General features: G+C 43.2%; 1 protein-coding gene across 1 annotated transcript in view; it reads left to right on the top strand.

The window, feature by feature from the left end:
- The window catches only part of LOC140227098 (uncharacterized), a 274,166-nt gene that overhangs the window by 211,226 nt on the left and 47,101 nt on the right, over positions 1 to 15,839 (top strand). The window contains 1 exon segment of the mRNA XM_072307526.1: positions 4,274 to 4,498. Within this exon segment, the coding sequence (XP_072163627.1) occupies positions 4,274 to 4,498 (225 nt within the window).

Genomic DNA, 15,839 nt, shown 5'->3' with positions numbered 1-15,839 from the left:
TTGAATATAAGAAGTGCTAATCGAAACTTTGAAAAGCTTCGCTTATTTCTTGATAATATTGATTTGCCCATGTTACCTATCATAGGCCTCTCTGAAACGTGGTCTGCTGAAACTCCAGTGTCAGGTCCAATTAATGTTCTTGCTGATTATGATATTGTCATTAACAATAGATCAAATAGACCAGGTGGTGGAGTAGCTATATATGTTACCCGAATATATGATTACGCTATAAAGGAAGAACTGAAATATATGAATGATGTAATAGAATCATTATTTATTGAAATTTCAGTCTGTAAGGGCAAAAACATTCTGCTTGGAGATATATAGACCTCCTCAATCTAATTATGATGATTTTATGAATATTATGAACGATATTTGTCGAAACGGTGCATTCCACAACAAGGATTGCATCATCATGGGTGATTTCAATATAAATCTTTTGTCAAGCAGTAATGCTGCCTGTGATAACTTCCTTGATAACATTTTACAAGCCTCATTTCTGCCTCTTATTTCTAAACCAACAAGAATTACTGGTCATTCTGCTACTCTCATTGATAACATTTTTGCTAACCTAAAACCTTTTCCAAAATCTATCATAGTGGTGAGCGATATATCAGACCGTTTTATGATGTTTTGTCACTTTGATATTGGACCAAGGAGTCAAAGTACAATTTGAAGGCATGTATTTCGTCATAAATTCACCCCTGAAAATATCGCTCTAGTTCAAGAAAAACTTCAATCTGTGGACTGGTCAATTGTGTATGACGCAAATGAAATATTGACCAAGCATATGATAATTTTCTTTATCTTTTGAATAATTGCCTAGATGCATGCATTCCCTTAAGGAAATGTCGTACACAGGATTACAAACAAATCCCCAAGCAACCATGGGTTTCCAAAACACTCTTACACTCAATAAATCGCAAGAGTACTTTATATGTTAATTTTATCAAAAACCGTGATGAAACCTCTCGAATGAAATATATTTCATACAAAAATATTCTTACCAATACACTCAGATTAGCTAAAAAGAAATATTTTGCGGACCAATTGAGTCAATTCAAATGTGATATCAAGAACACTTGGAAAGTAATAGATACCGTTTTGAATAGAGGGAAGGCTGTAAATCTCATTTCTAAAGTTCAAGTTGATAATACTATCATTGAAGACAAGTCTGAAATTGCCGAGATTTTTAACTCATACTTTTCAAAAATAGGTTCAAACTTAGCACAAACTATTACTCCAAGTGATAAATCATTTTACGAATTTCTTTCCTCACCAAACGACTACTCAATTGTTTTCAAGCCAATTGACAGGCAAGAATTAATCAAAATTGTACTTCAGCTCAAAGCAAACAAAGCCCCTGGCTATGATGACATTGGCAATGTCCTTATCAAAGACATTATACATTGTATAGCAGATCCTTTATTGTTTTTATATAACCTTTCACTACAATCTGGTAAAGTACCATCTAAAATGAAACTTGCAAAGGTGACTCCAATATTCAAGAAAGGAGACAAATTATGTATCAGCAACTATCGCCCAATATCTTTGTTAACTTCATTATCAAAAATCTTAGAGAAAATTGTTTATTCAAGGACTACTACCTTCCTTGAATCTCACAACATCATATCTGACTCCCAATTTGGCTTTAGAGAAAAACATAACACAACTCATGCCATTCTAAGTTTAATAAATACCATTTCAGCTTCAGTCGAAAAATCCTGTCATACTATCGGTTTGTTCTTAGATTTTTCTAAAGCATTCGATACTATAAATCACGACATTCTGTTATACAAACTTGCCCACTATGGTATTAGAGGTAAGGCTCTAGAATGGTTCGAAAGTTATCTTTCTGGAAGAAAGCAATTTGTTACCATTGATGGATATAATTCGTCTACGGTACCAATCACGTGTGGAGTTCCCCAAGGAAGCCTTCTTGGTCCACTGTTATTCTGTATTTATGTAAATGACATTCGATGTTCTTCGAGTGTTCTCTCTTTTATCCTTTTTGCTGATGATTCAAACATATTCTATACTCACAGTGATCCTAATAAGTTAGTAGAAGTTTTAAATGTAGAACTTACACATGTAACAAATTGGATAAAAGCAAATAAATTATCTTTAAATAAACAAAAAACCAATTACATGTTATTTAGTAACTCTGTTAAACAACTTCCTGACCAAGTGATATTTGATAATTCTGTCATTAAAGAAGTCAAGACTACAAAATTTCTCGGTATTACAATTGACAATAAGCTAACTTGGAATTGTCATATTGATAATATTTGTAAGATAGTTTCAAGAAATATTGGCATTATTAATCACGTTAAACGGATTCTCCCCAAGTCAGTGCTTCTTATGTTATATTCAACTCTTATTCTTCCTTACCTTAATTATGGCGTAATGGCATGGGGAAATGCAATACAAACAAAAATGGACAGGGTACTTCTCTTGCAGAAAAGAGCGATGCGTTTGATATGCAATACCGCTTATAGATCACACACTGATGTCTTGTTTAAAGAAAACCGTATTCTTAAGATTACTGATTTATATCGTCTTCAGCTGGGTTGTTTTATGTACAATGTAGAAATTAACACTACCCCTGCTGTATTTAAGGAAATGTTTCGAAAAAATAATGCTATACATAATTACTCAACAAGGAATGCGAATGATTATCATCTTCCTAAAAATAAAACTAGTTTTGGTAACAGAAATTTCATGTTTACTGGTCCTAAGCTTTGGAATTCCTTTGATCGTTCACTAAAACAAGCTCAGAGCTTGAATAGCTTTAAGTATAAGCTCAAAACTTTGTTTCTTGATAAGTATTGATAAACAGTTTTATGGTAATAAAACGCGTGTATACTTCAATCAATGTTTTCTAGAAGTACTTTCATTAAAGTATGGTGAACGAGAAAAAAAGGATGATATTCATAAACAAGGTGAATTATACATTTCTGGAAAGCTTAAGTCTCTAGGAATATGAATAATTAACTTTCAGAAGGTAAAAACGTCTCCAGAACGATGGAGAGATGGTGTTTTGAGACCCTTTTTAGACCACCAGAACCCGATCTGACGGCGAAATTGTGGCGACCAAAATCATGACGTCACGAAATGTGCGCTGTGCTACCACTCTATCCACACAGTGGGCTCCGTCTATGGAGGGCCGTTGCGGACGTGGTTCGTTTAGGGCATACGTATGGAGGGGCAGTGTGCCCGTTTCCATGTATGCCCCTAACGAGTTGTGTCCGCAGCGGCCTTCCATATTGGTCGCCTCTCCCTTTCTTCCTCTACCACTCCGACTTTGCCCCTGTCACTATCAGTGTCATTGTCACTGTCAACACTCAATTCACTCTCGATGTCATATTCAAAGTCTTTCCATACAATATAAGGTAAAAATGGGTCTTTTTAATGTCTCAGCCAAAAAAGCAGAGGCGACTAAAGACAGGCCAGAAATTGCATTCGCTCACCAAGAAATACGTGCTTTATGAATGGCAGCCTCGATGTCCCGCTGCACTCGTAAAGGGTTTTGTTCATTTCGTGACGTCATTATTTTAGGGCTCGAAAAAGACGGCTGTTCCGGAGTGAATATCGGTGAAGCAAATCAGTCAGTTTTAACTCGCGATTTCTCACTGGCGCAAAGATCTTTTAATAAGTCACATTAAAAATCTGTTTTAGGATACATTTTCCTCTGCTTTGACACCTTCTTTCATATGATTTTCTTGATTTTAATGTCTCGTTCACCATACTTTAAGTATATTCGGAAGGTTATCTTCTGTTTCATTCATTATTCTAATGGTATATAATGTACACTGTAAACACTTTATACATAAACCTGTGCTTTGTAACATATACATGACTTCTTGTATATCCATAGTACGGTTCATAATTGTGCCCTTGTAAATAGTGTATATATGGTGTTTTTGTTATTCCACTCAGCCTTATCTTTGATATTATTTTGTCTATAATCTGTAGGGGGACTACATTTAACAAGCAGTGCTTCTAAGTAGTCCCCTCCACATTTGTACATGGTGTGATTTTATCTCAGAATATCACGATATTTTGTATATACAGGTAATATACTCTGTATAGTATTGATATTATATCCACTATGTGTTATACCCTGTATATTTTATCATATAATGTCCACTATGTGGAATATGAATAAATTTCATTTCATTTCATTTCAATATTTACACTTGTTATTTCTTCTATTTTAGAGTTATTAATGATTATTGTTTTCCACTCTGCTGTTTGTTAAATGTTTTCTCAGGCCCTAGAGCAGGAGCGACATGAGCTGCGTATGAAATTGGAGACAGCCCAGGTGGAAAAGGAAAATATTGCCTATGATCTCAAGATGGAAGTGGAGTCATTGAGGAAGGAGCTTGCCAATCAAAACACTGTCCTGAAAGTTGCCAATAGCAACAAACAGGGAATCATTGGCGAACTTATGGAGCAGAAGGACCAGAACCAGAGGTTAACTGCACAGCTGCTTGAGGTAAGATGACAAATCTTCAACTCTAAATAAATAAGGCACATCCTTGTGCCCCCCTCCCCATTTCTTAGGACAAATATCTGTCTGTAGATACAATGTACACTACAATGTGTATGTCTCATGAATGTGCATGGCCACTCCTATTTTTGTCTTATTCTTTTAATTTCTGTCACACTCTCTTTCTCTTTCACTGTCTTCTCCCTCCCCTCTATTTTTTAGCTCACCTGAGCCAAAGGCTCAAGTGAGCTATTGCGATCGCCCTTCGGCGTCCGTCGTGCGTCGTCCGTCGTGCATCGTCCGTCGTGCGTAAACTTTTACATTTTTATCTTCTTCATGAAAACCCCAAGACCGATTTTCATCAAACTTGGCAGGTAGCATCCCTAGGGGGTTAGGAACTCAATTTCTTAAAATGGGCACCATGCCCCACCCAGGGGGCCCCCAGGGGGGCCCAAACCCCCCAAAATTAAGGAATATGTAAAAATCTTCTTCTCTAGAACCAGAAGTGATAGAGCTAAGTTAATACTATGAGTTAGTACATTGATGACTGTAGTTTCAAATTTGTTCATGGCAGAATCAGGGGTGCCCCCCTTGGGACCCAGGGGAGGGGGGTGGGGAGGGGTCCTAATGGGGCCTAAATTATACATTTTCATCTTCTTCTTGAGAACCCCATGACCAATTTTCACCAAACTTGGCAGGTAGCATCCCTAGGGGGTTAGGATCTCAATTTGTTAAAATGGGCACCATGCCCCACCCAGGGGCCCCAAACTGAAGGAATCTTTAAAAATCTTCTCTAGAATCAGAAGTTATAGAGCTAAGATAATACTATGAGTGAGTAAATTAATGACTGTAGTTTCAAGTTTGTTCATAGCAAATCCAGGGGTGCCCCTCTTGGGGGCAGGGGGGGGGGTTGGGAAGGTCCAAATGGGGGCCTGAATTGTACATTTTCATCTTCTTCCTGAAAACCTCATGATGGATTTTCGTCAAACTTGGCAGGTAGCATCCCTAGGGGGTCAGGATCTCAATTTATCAAAATGGGCACCATGCCCCACCCAGAGGGCCCCAGGGGGCCCCCAATCCCCCCAAATTAAGGAATCTTTAAAAATTTCGGCCCTTATTGTACATTTTCATCTTCTACTTGAGAAGCCTGGTCAAATTTTAGTAGAGCTGTGAATAATTTAGATTAGTGACTGCGTGAAAGGTGAACTTGCGATACTCAGGTGAACAAGAGACCCGCGGGTCTCTTGTTACATTATGTAGACACTTATTTTATTCTTACATCTCAACAAAACCTACCCCCCTGCCAAAAAAAAAAAAAAAGAGGAATGTTTACAAGATGTGAAAAGGCTCATTACAAACAATATTTCTTAAAGGTATGATATAAACTCCATAACCTCTATACAGTAAAAGGGAAACACTATGAGAGTGGTTGCAAAGCCTTACTTAGTCAGTCTCACAAAAGGAAGGCAATAAGTAACAGTTATATGGAAAAGTAAAAAAAAACAAACAAACAAACAGTGGAATGGCATGCAGACTGATTTTTCTCTTTCCAGTCATATCAAGGCTGAGACAGCATAAGAAATTATTTACAATACCAGTTTCAGATATTTGTATGATTGTTTTTTACATAGTCAAATTCTTTAGAGGGTTATCAAACGTTTCACAGTCAGCATGATTTAGAATTGATATGACATTGCATGAGTAACTTAGCAAAAGTGTACACCCTACTATTAAAAAGATATCATCTACATCAGTACATCCGACCACCTATCTGTTATAGTATGCTATTATATCCCTATAATTGCCCTAACATCGAACAAAAACTTTTACACAGTAAGCCTACCTTACACCGCCCGTGTCCCCAAGGCAGCTCGTACGTGCGCACGTAACCCGTCACCCGCCATGACTCTTCCTCTTTCCCGTTCGCCCTCCAACACGTTCGGACGTATTTCTGAGATCGCTAGTGAAATCCAACCACATCGGTGGAATCCTCCAACAATCAGGCAAAATCTTTCCTTATTTTTACTCCTTGATTGTTGTTTCACATTAGCAGATCTTTTTGTCATTATTTGTTACCGAGAAAGGGGTAAAATCGCGAATTTTATTTCGCTCCAAACCTCGGTGATTTTGCTTCGCGCTGCCCCATACGTTAGTGTGGTGTGTGCACCGCGCCTCGGATCTCGCCACGCACTGGCAGGTTTTTCCCCCTTTCTCGTCTTAGCCTCCCTACAGTTCGGCTTCTTGTCGTCTCTTTTATGTTTTTCCTCCTCCCGTTCATTAAATTTTGATCCTCACGGGAGTCCTTTGGTGTTTTTCGATCTTTTTGATGTGTTTAGAAACACCGAGGATACTACGTAGGCTCTACGCCGCGAGTTGGTATCTCGTTCCAGTAATTAGACTATGGCACGCCACTTGTGCCTTAATTACCGTAGACCTATGGCAAGCCGATTGGCTATAAATTACCGGCTTGCAGACGTATAGCACGCCATTGGGGCCTTAATTATCGTTTGTAGGCCTTATGGCAAGCCGATTTTGACTTTATACTCCTTGTCCTTGGGTTCTTGACCCCAGACTCGGTTCTTTTTGCATGCTGCATGTGCTCTGTGCCGCGACTACATGGGGAGGGTCAACCCCCTCCGCAGGCGCTCCTTGGAGGAAGATAAAAGGTGGACGCACATGTCCATCTTGGCCAGGTCCACTATGCGTCTGGCAGCGTATGCGGGTGCTCTGACCAATCTGGCTGTGCAGGCGGACGACCTGCGGGTCTCCCTGAAGGACAGGCAGTTGCTCAATGCACTGCTCATGTCGATCTCAGAGCAACTCTTGAAACAATCCACCTGTGCAGCCTTGTACACGACTCGTCGCAGGAACCTGGCACTAGAAGCACTGGGTTTTTCGGCAAGACAGGGGGTTCAGCTGACCACTGACAAGCCCTGCGAGGGTCCCTTTCTGTTCTCAGGACAGTTTGCCCCTCGGATCAGGGATGAGTTAGCAAGGTGCCAACAGGCCCGTGAATTGGCCACGCAGCTCAGGACTGTCCAGCCTCGAGCCCCCCGACCCTGCGGAGCAGCTCGCCCGGCGGCGGCTCCCCCCCGCGTAACGGTCACCTTGCCTCCCCCTAAGCCGTCCCGCCGCTCCGGCCGCGGTCGCCGCAGTCACAGGGGTAGAGACAGACAGCGAGGATCAACCCGCCCTGCCGCCAGGGGCCGCGGCGGCTTTTGACTCCTTGCCCCGAGCGCTTAAGGCCTCCCCAGCAGGGGTAGGCGGCCGCCTTCGGGCCTTCCAGTCGGCCTGGGCGGCCATCACGGACGACGCTTTCGTGCTCTCCGTTGTAGGCGGTGGCTTCTCCATCGAGCTCGCCACTCCCTTGCCCGGAGGCGTCATCCGTCTCCCCCCCCCCCCCCTCGCTTGCCTCCCCTCAGGCGCCGAGGCATGGCGGCCGAGATCGCCGCTCTGTTAGCGAAGGGGGCAGTGGAACGGATCCGCGACCACCCGCGGCTCTCCCTTTCCCCTACCTTTCTGGTTCCCAAGCGCTCGGGGAGCTTTCGCCTTATTCTCAACCTCAAGAGAATAAACCGGCACATCCGTACAGAGCATTTTCGTATGGAGACTTTGGCGTCCATACTTCCTTGTCTCAGACCAGGAGACTGGACAGTCTTCATAGATCTCAAGGATGCTTACCTCCACGTCCCGATAGCACCAGCATCCAGGGACCTGCTGGGCTTCTCCTTCGGGGGGAACGTGTTCCGTTTCCGCGCCCTGCCTTTCGGTCTGAAACCCGCACCACGCCTGTTCACCAGGCTCGTCTCGTGTGTAGCAGCCTTTCTCAGGCAACAAGGCCTGAGGGTTTTTTGCTACCTGGACGATTGGCTGTTAGCAGCCAGCTCCCAGACTCTGCTCTCTCACCAGTTGTCGTTCCTGCTGAGAACAGTGCAGTCACTCGGGTTTCTTATAAATTGGGAGAAGTCGGAGCTCGTGCCCACACGATGTCCAACCTTCCTGGGTGCGGTGATCGACATCCCCCGTCAGCTGGCGCGCCCCAACCCAGCTCGGGTGATTACGATCATATCCGTCGCCCGCCGCATCAGGCGGCAGCGGCAGGTACCTACCAGATCTTTCCTTCAGTTCCTGGGGTATCTGGCGAGCCTGGTCGATGTGTTACCGGACTGTCGGCTACACATGCGTCCTCTGCAGATCCATCTGCTCAATCATTTCCACCCATCATGGGACCCCTTGACTAAGATGGTCCCCCTGCCCCCGGCCACCCGCCTGCTGTTCAGGCGGTGGTGTTGCCCGGAGTTTCTGAGCAGGGGCAACCCTCTGCAGCCCCCACAACCCACGCTCACAGTGACTACCGACGCCTCCCACCAGGGTTGGCGCGGTCACTGTCAGGGGCTCCATGCCTATGGGGACTGGTGCCTTTCGGCTACCCTCCCCCACATCAATGTGCTGGAGTTCCAAGCAGTTATCCTGTCCCTCCACCACTTCTTGCCCCTACTCCAGGGCCAGGCTGTGTTGATTCGCACGGACAATGTCACAGTGGCGGCGTACATCAACAAGCAGGGAGGCACGCACTCCACACGCTTGAACGCCCTCGCTGCCACACTGTGGAGATGGTGCAGACGCAGAGGGATCTTTCCCATTGCCTCGTATATACCGGGCAGGGACAACCTCATTGCGGACTTTCTGTCCCGGGGCCGGGTCCTCCCCTCCGAGTGGAGACTCAACCCGCAAATCATGAATCTACTGGTGAACCAGATGCCACCGCTGGAGGTGGATCTCTTCGCCTCGGAGCTGAATGCTCAGCTACCCAGGTACTGCACGAGAGTGCAGGACCCCGCAGCCTGGCGGCTGGACGCCTTCTCCTTCCAGTGGAAGGGGTTCAGAGACTATGCATTCCCTCCCTTTCCCCTCATTCCCCGCGTCCTGCGGAAGATAAGATGGGACCAGGCGACCATCCTCCTCATAGCCCCTTGGTGGCCAAGGAGATCATGGTTTCTAGAGCTCACGAACCTGCTAGTGGGGAGCCCGAGGCTCCTTCCCGCTCGCCCAGACCTAATAGCGCAGCCGGTGTCAGGAGATCTGCATCCCCGACCGAGCTCGCTCCACCTGACTGCCTGGCCCTTATCAGGGAATCCGGCACTCAGGCGGGCTTGTCAGAACGAGTTGCTTCACTCGTTGCCCGCAGCCGGAGGGAATCCACCCGGGAAGCTTACAATTCCCGTTTGGCTGGATACTATTCCTGGTGCCAATCTCACGGGGTGGATCCATGTTCGGCCCCTTTGAAAGATGTGGCGGACTGTTTGGTTTCCCTTTTCGACAAAGGTTTAACCATCTCTACCATTCGTGGTTATCGCTCTGCCATCGCGGCAGTGCATACCGGTTTCGCGGATGGGTCCAGTATTTCTACTGCCCCTTCCCTCTCTGGCTTAGTCCATGCCCTCTTCTTGGAACGCCCTCCGTCGAGGAGATTGCTCCCATCCTGGAGCCTTCCTCGTGTCCTGGAGGCTCTCGCCAGGTCGCCTTTCGAGCCCTTAGCCGAGGCCTCCCTTAGGGATTTAACCATCAAGACAGTTTTTCTTGTGGCTATCGCTTCCGGGCAGCGCCGTAGTGCGCTTCACGCCCTGTCTACCCTGCAGGGCCACATACGTTGGGAACGGGCTGGCGTGCGTCTAATCCCTAACCCTTCGTTCGTGGCCAAGAATCAAACGGCAGCTTCCAGTATGGTTGAGATCTTCATCCAACCCCTGGCCGCTCACTCCTCTATTGCAGAGGATAAAGTTTGGTGTCCGGTGCGGGCCCTGAAATATTACTGGGCCCGTACCAAAGACCGACGCTCCGGGGATCAACCTTTTATAGTTACGAAGGAGCCCTTCTCTGCTGCCTCTACAGACACCATATCGAAGTGGATTGTGGCCGCTATCAAAGCGGCTGGTTCAGAGGCTCTCTCCCCGGGCGTAGCGCCCCGCGCGCATGACACTAGAGGGATCAGCGCTTCCTGGGCCCTATTCGCAGCTGTGTCGGTCGAGGAGATCCAAAAAGCAGCCTATTGGCATTCTCCCAATTCATTCATTTCTTTTTATCTTCGGGACGTTCCCGCTGCAGTGCCGTCCTTCTCTAGGGCAGCCCTTTTGTCAGCGACGAAGTCCCGTTGATTACACCGCCTTTCAGCCAAGCCTCCCTAGTTAGTCCGTGTCGGTCTAGCATACTATAACAGATAGGTGGTCGGATGTAGTGATGTAGATCATGAGGATCAGGTGTGATCCTCTTATCTACGAGGTACATCGACCACCTACCTGTGTCCCCCCCTCCTTCCCCTCGCCTCGCGGCGCGACTTGACTGTGTGTCCCGGTTACGGGTGACCTGGTTATGTGGAACTGGAGGAAGAGTCATGGCGGGTGACGGGTTACGTGCGCACGTACGCGCGGCCTGGGGGACACGGGCGGTGTAAGGTACGCTTACTGTGTAAAAGTTTTTGTTCGATGTTAGGGCAATTATAGGGATATGTTAGCATACTATAACATAGGTGGTCGATGTACCTCGTAGATAAGAGGATCACGCCTGATCCTCATCGTACATTTTCTTGAAACTTTGTTATACACTCAGCAAAAAAAGAAAGTAAACACTTTTTCGAATTCAAAATTTTCATAGAAGATTTTGATGAAAATCAATGTATTATATACCATATCAAAGGTAATTTAATTGGCTATTAAAGTAGGATGTCAATATTAAGAGAAACTTTACGCATGAGTGAACACATTTGTTTTTGTCCTCCAAGGCACAAAAATAAATATTGCAAAAATTGACATATTGTCTTTCCTTTGCAAATGCCCTTTAAAAGAAAACTGTACTGACATTTTCTAATTGTCTGATAATTCTAATCTACATTTTTTGATGCCTACAACTTGAAAGAGAGGATTCTAAAACCCAGGACAAGCCTGTAATGATTTTTTGAAAAAAATGAAAACGAGCAAGCCAAGGAACGATCCACAAAGTTTGGCATACGTCACAGGTGCCACCCTCCGACTTTAGCAAAACGAACTACACATGTCAATTTACTGATGAAATCTCACATGAAGTACTGCAAAAACTGTTATTTAATAAAATTGCATTATGGAGCTGAAATAAACATGTTAAACAATATTAATTAATTTTTAAAAGGAATCTCTTCAAAAGCTTTTTATTTAGATAAAATTTGTGGGGAATATTCCAGATATGCAAAATGAAATTGGCATCATTGTCCGAACGTGCTGCCCATAAAAAACTGTGTGTAAGTAACGTTGCACTAACTATATACTATGCATTGATGATGAGCGATAATGGTTCGACAGTTCAAACTTATCTAACGAAGATGAGGACTGAGTGATATTCAACGGCAATCGCGGTTTACGCCTAGTTAGAAGAAAACGGCACCCAGTCCACATAGACTCTAGACTAGAACTAGGACTAGGACTAGTGAGCAGTCAAGGACCGAGTAGATTCTAACGTTACGTGGCAGTTCAAGTCTTGATGAGTAGGCCCCTACACTCACTCGCCGCCCCGTCGACAGCTTTACGTGCACAGTGCTAATAGGCACAGCGTAAACGTTATAGTATACATAACCCTGCTGCCAGAACTTGAAGAAAGTCCAGACGAAAGTCCAGACTCTAAGGTCTAGCGTTGCCGTTAGATCTAGGCCGTTGACTGCAGGCCCTGTTGTTTCTGTGCTGAATTTTGCAGGTAAGGTATCTGCTTTATGGATTTTCAATGTTTTTGTAGTCGAGATAAATCTCATGGTGGTCGTATTAACACCAAGGACTAGATCTTGATCTAGTTTAGTTTTAGTAGGACCCATTCCTCGGAAGAGTGCCTGACCACGTAGATACTAACAGTGCCGCCGCTTCGCGATCCAAGTGCTGGTGTAGGTATAGTGCTAGCGTACTTCCATATCCATGTAGATATCTCAAAATTCACTTAACCAAATTGCACCAAAATCACAGGAAATACTCTTATGACTCATGTCCACTTGCTCACGCTAATTGGAACCAAATCTCAAGTCGGGAAGCGTAAGTGAAGTTGTCAACTTTCCTGTCGTCGCTAAAAATAATCTGCTCTGTACGACTAAACAAGAGTGATCGCGGCATAGGCCCTACCTGCCTGCGCACGCACGGACTGAAGTTAGCCATGTAATATGATGAGACAAATCTTTCAAGTAATCGGGAGCACAAAATCAATTTATAAATTATTTGAGCTAAGTCGAATGAAAAATATAGTTTGTAAACACACATATCGCCAAAATCATGACATTTTTTAGTTTAGTTCCTGCGTAAATTCACCGTTCGCAAAGTACGTCGGCTAACTTCAGTTCTAGATTGTGCATGTCACGTTTACCATGATCTCTCGCGAAGAGTGAGTTTCTTTGAGTGACGACTTGAAAGTCGGCGTCAATATTGATACTTCTCGATTACCGATTTCGTTCAAATATAAGACAGTATTTTGAAATATGCTTAGAAGTATATCCTGTAATTTTGGTGCGATTTGGTTCAGCGAAATTTGAGACAGCTGCATGAATAGGACAGTACACAAGTGCCGCCTGCTAGCTAAATTGGGCCTAAGCGTCGTCTGCTACTCGCTACGATTTAACGAACGCGTATGCGAGAGCTTGTAATCAGTGATATAGTTGGCACCTGTGACGTCACGACATCCGGGCTCGTCAGCTCATTAGCATAATTCTCACCCAAAAAGTTCAATTTTTAACATGAAATTACGGGCTAAATCGTTATGAAATTTTGATTCTGTTTGCACCGCTGGGTCTTTTAGAATTAAAAGAACAACATATAAGAAAAATAAAAAACCGGTACAATGCCATTTTAAGATAACAATGATAACAAAATACCAGTTTAACACAATGAGAGACATGAATGAAATAGCGAAAATAAGTTTACGTTCTCTTTATCTCTTTATAACGTCAAACAAAATCAAAGTGGGAAATTGAAGGGTGGAAAATAAGAATTTTTTCTCAACTCAATCTTCAAATGATATAGGGAGTAAGGGCACAAAGATGATTAAATGAACAATATCTTTTATTCATTCAATTGAGTAATTTAAGAATTCATGAGACAAATTGAAGAACCAAATGTAATTTACAATTTTCCTCATTTGAGAAATTAGATCAAAATGATACCATTTTTCTTAATGTTCCTACTTTTCTCATTTCATCTGAATTTGGATTTGACAGAATTTTCTTCATTTTCCTCCATTATTTTTAGCCTTTATTGATCTTTTGGGCTTCAAAGATATTATAGAGATCATAGGTATATTTTTGCAACTGAATCCATGTTCTTTATCGTATTAAATTTGTCTTTTGTTCTTATAATTACATTGAAGAGCATTTACGCATGAATGACAACTTTTGCAATTTTGCAATTTTCACTTTTGTGCCTTGGAAGAGAAAAACAAAGGTGTTCACTCATGCGTACAGTTTCCTTTTTTATTGACTTACCAAGTTGATAGCCAGTTAAATTACCTTTCATATGGTATATACTACGTTAACATTTCGCCAAAATTTCTATGAGAAATATAAGCTTGAAAAAGTGTTTACTTTCTTTTTTTGTTGAGTGTACATACTCCTAATATCATTCATAGGCTTTGAAATGTGTAGGTGAGCAAATATGTGTAGAGTATTTATCATGCCAGATAGTACAAACAGGAAAGTGGGAAAAATTGCAAATTGCAAATGCAGAGAAATAGAGTAGCCTGTTTACATAGTGTTTCCTTTCATCCTTGAATGCCAGGACATATTACAAGGCCGTCCAAATGACGAATAGGGAAGTAGATGTGACAGTCATTTCTATGGGACTCTCTGGAACGTGATTTGTTAACCTTGACTTCACTCTGTGGAGGGGATGTGATTCTCTGCATGAGTTGGTAACCTTGCCTCAGCAAATAGCTGTTGCATTTCAAGCAGCAAGATGAGCTGGTGGTTCCTCATGTGTAATGAAGTGCAGCTGGGGGAAAGGGAGGAGAGGAAAGGTTTTGTACATGGCTGAAGTGTTCGTGTGTTGTAGCTGAGTGGAAGCTTATGCCAACTTCATGCATAATACAGTGCTCACCCGTTAATCGGGAACCGCTTTAATGGGAACCCCGCGTAAGTGCAACAAAACTTGATGTAACAAATTCTTCACATGCTATTTCCACCACTTATTTGGAACCATGAACCGCTTTATCAGGACACATCTGGCTGAAATACTTCCATCTAAAAATGATAAACAATTCCTTAGAAATAGTTGCAGGGATTTCATTTCCTTACCAGAAGGATTATTTTCCAACCAGTTCCCGATAGACTATGCCAACTGCGGTCTAAACATTTGCCATTAGATAGTGAGACATAATGCAGAGGTGGTCTTATAGAGCATCATCTTATCTTGCGTTGTCATCTCCTACTCATGCACCCACACTGTACCACCCCTTCAGTGCGATACTGAGAGTCATCTTCCCTGGGTGCGGCCCATACTCTCCCTGTTCATGCATACAGCTTTAGTATGCATGCATACAGTGTGTGTGTTTGTGTGTGACAGTGTAACAGGGGGTATGAATATGAGAAAAATGTGTTCATATGTGACCTTGCACCACAAAACGAACAAAAAGTCGCACACACTGATTTTGTGTGGAGACTGAAAATAGGTGAAATGGGTCAACCTAACCCATCTTGACTTTTTCATATTTTCTGAAGGAGTAAGTCTTCTTCTACATTATGTTAAAATTTGGGATCATAAAATGGGCAGGAAAGTGTGTTTTTTAGCAGTTTATCTTGAACTTTTTTGGTAGAAAAGTGTGATTAGGCGTGTTTTTAGAGTCCCCTTTTCATTTCTTAAAAACCTTGAACACACTCTTCACTTTTAAACTCAAATAACTTTTGAAAGGATGACGTTACTGCTTTGAAAGTTGGCATCAATTATGAACAGAATGTGTTGATACGGCACTCTCAATTTCAGTTTAATCTGATAATCTCTTCATTGTTGTTACTCTGGTGATTTACATCCTGTTTTTTTTTTTTTTTTGTCCCATTCGTTGCACAGCCAGCACGGCTTGGTACAGATTTAGCGCTTGAATAGACACTGCACTTCAGAGCCTCTTTTCTCAGTTCACACTTTTCCTGAGTATGTGTTTTCTTTCCAATATTAAGATAGATTAGGAGAGTCCGTTTGATTTGAGTTATACATCATTTTAAAGCTTAAAGTCTGCTCTTTTAGCATATGCTCTTCAATAAATCTCATGTCTGGCAACTTTTTGTGCGTTTTGTGATGCAGGGTCACATATGATCGTCGCAATCAGTGTCATCATAATGTGCATGTTGGAGTCAAAAGGG

Source organism: Diadema setosum, chromosome 4, assembly GCF_964275005.1.
Source record: "Diadema setosum chromosome 4, eeDiaSeto1, whole genome shotgun sequence".
NCBI classification, from domain to species: domain Eukaryota; kingdom Metazoa; phylum Echinodermata; class Echinoidea; order Diadematoida; family Diadematidae; genus Diadema; species Diadema setosum.
Note: the sequence above shows the minus strand (reverse complement) of the source record. Positions and strands in the feature narration are given on the sequence as shown.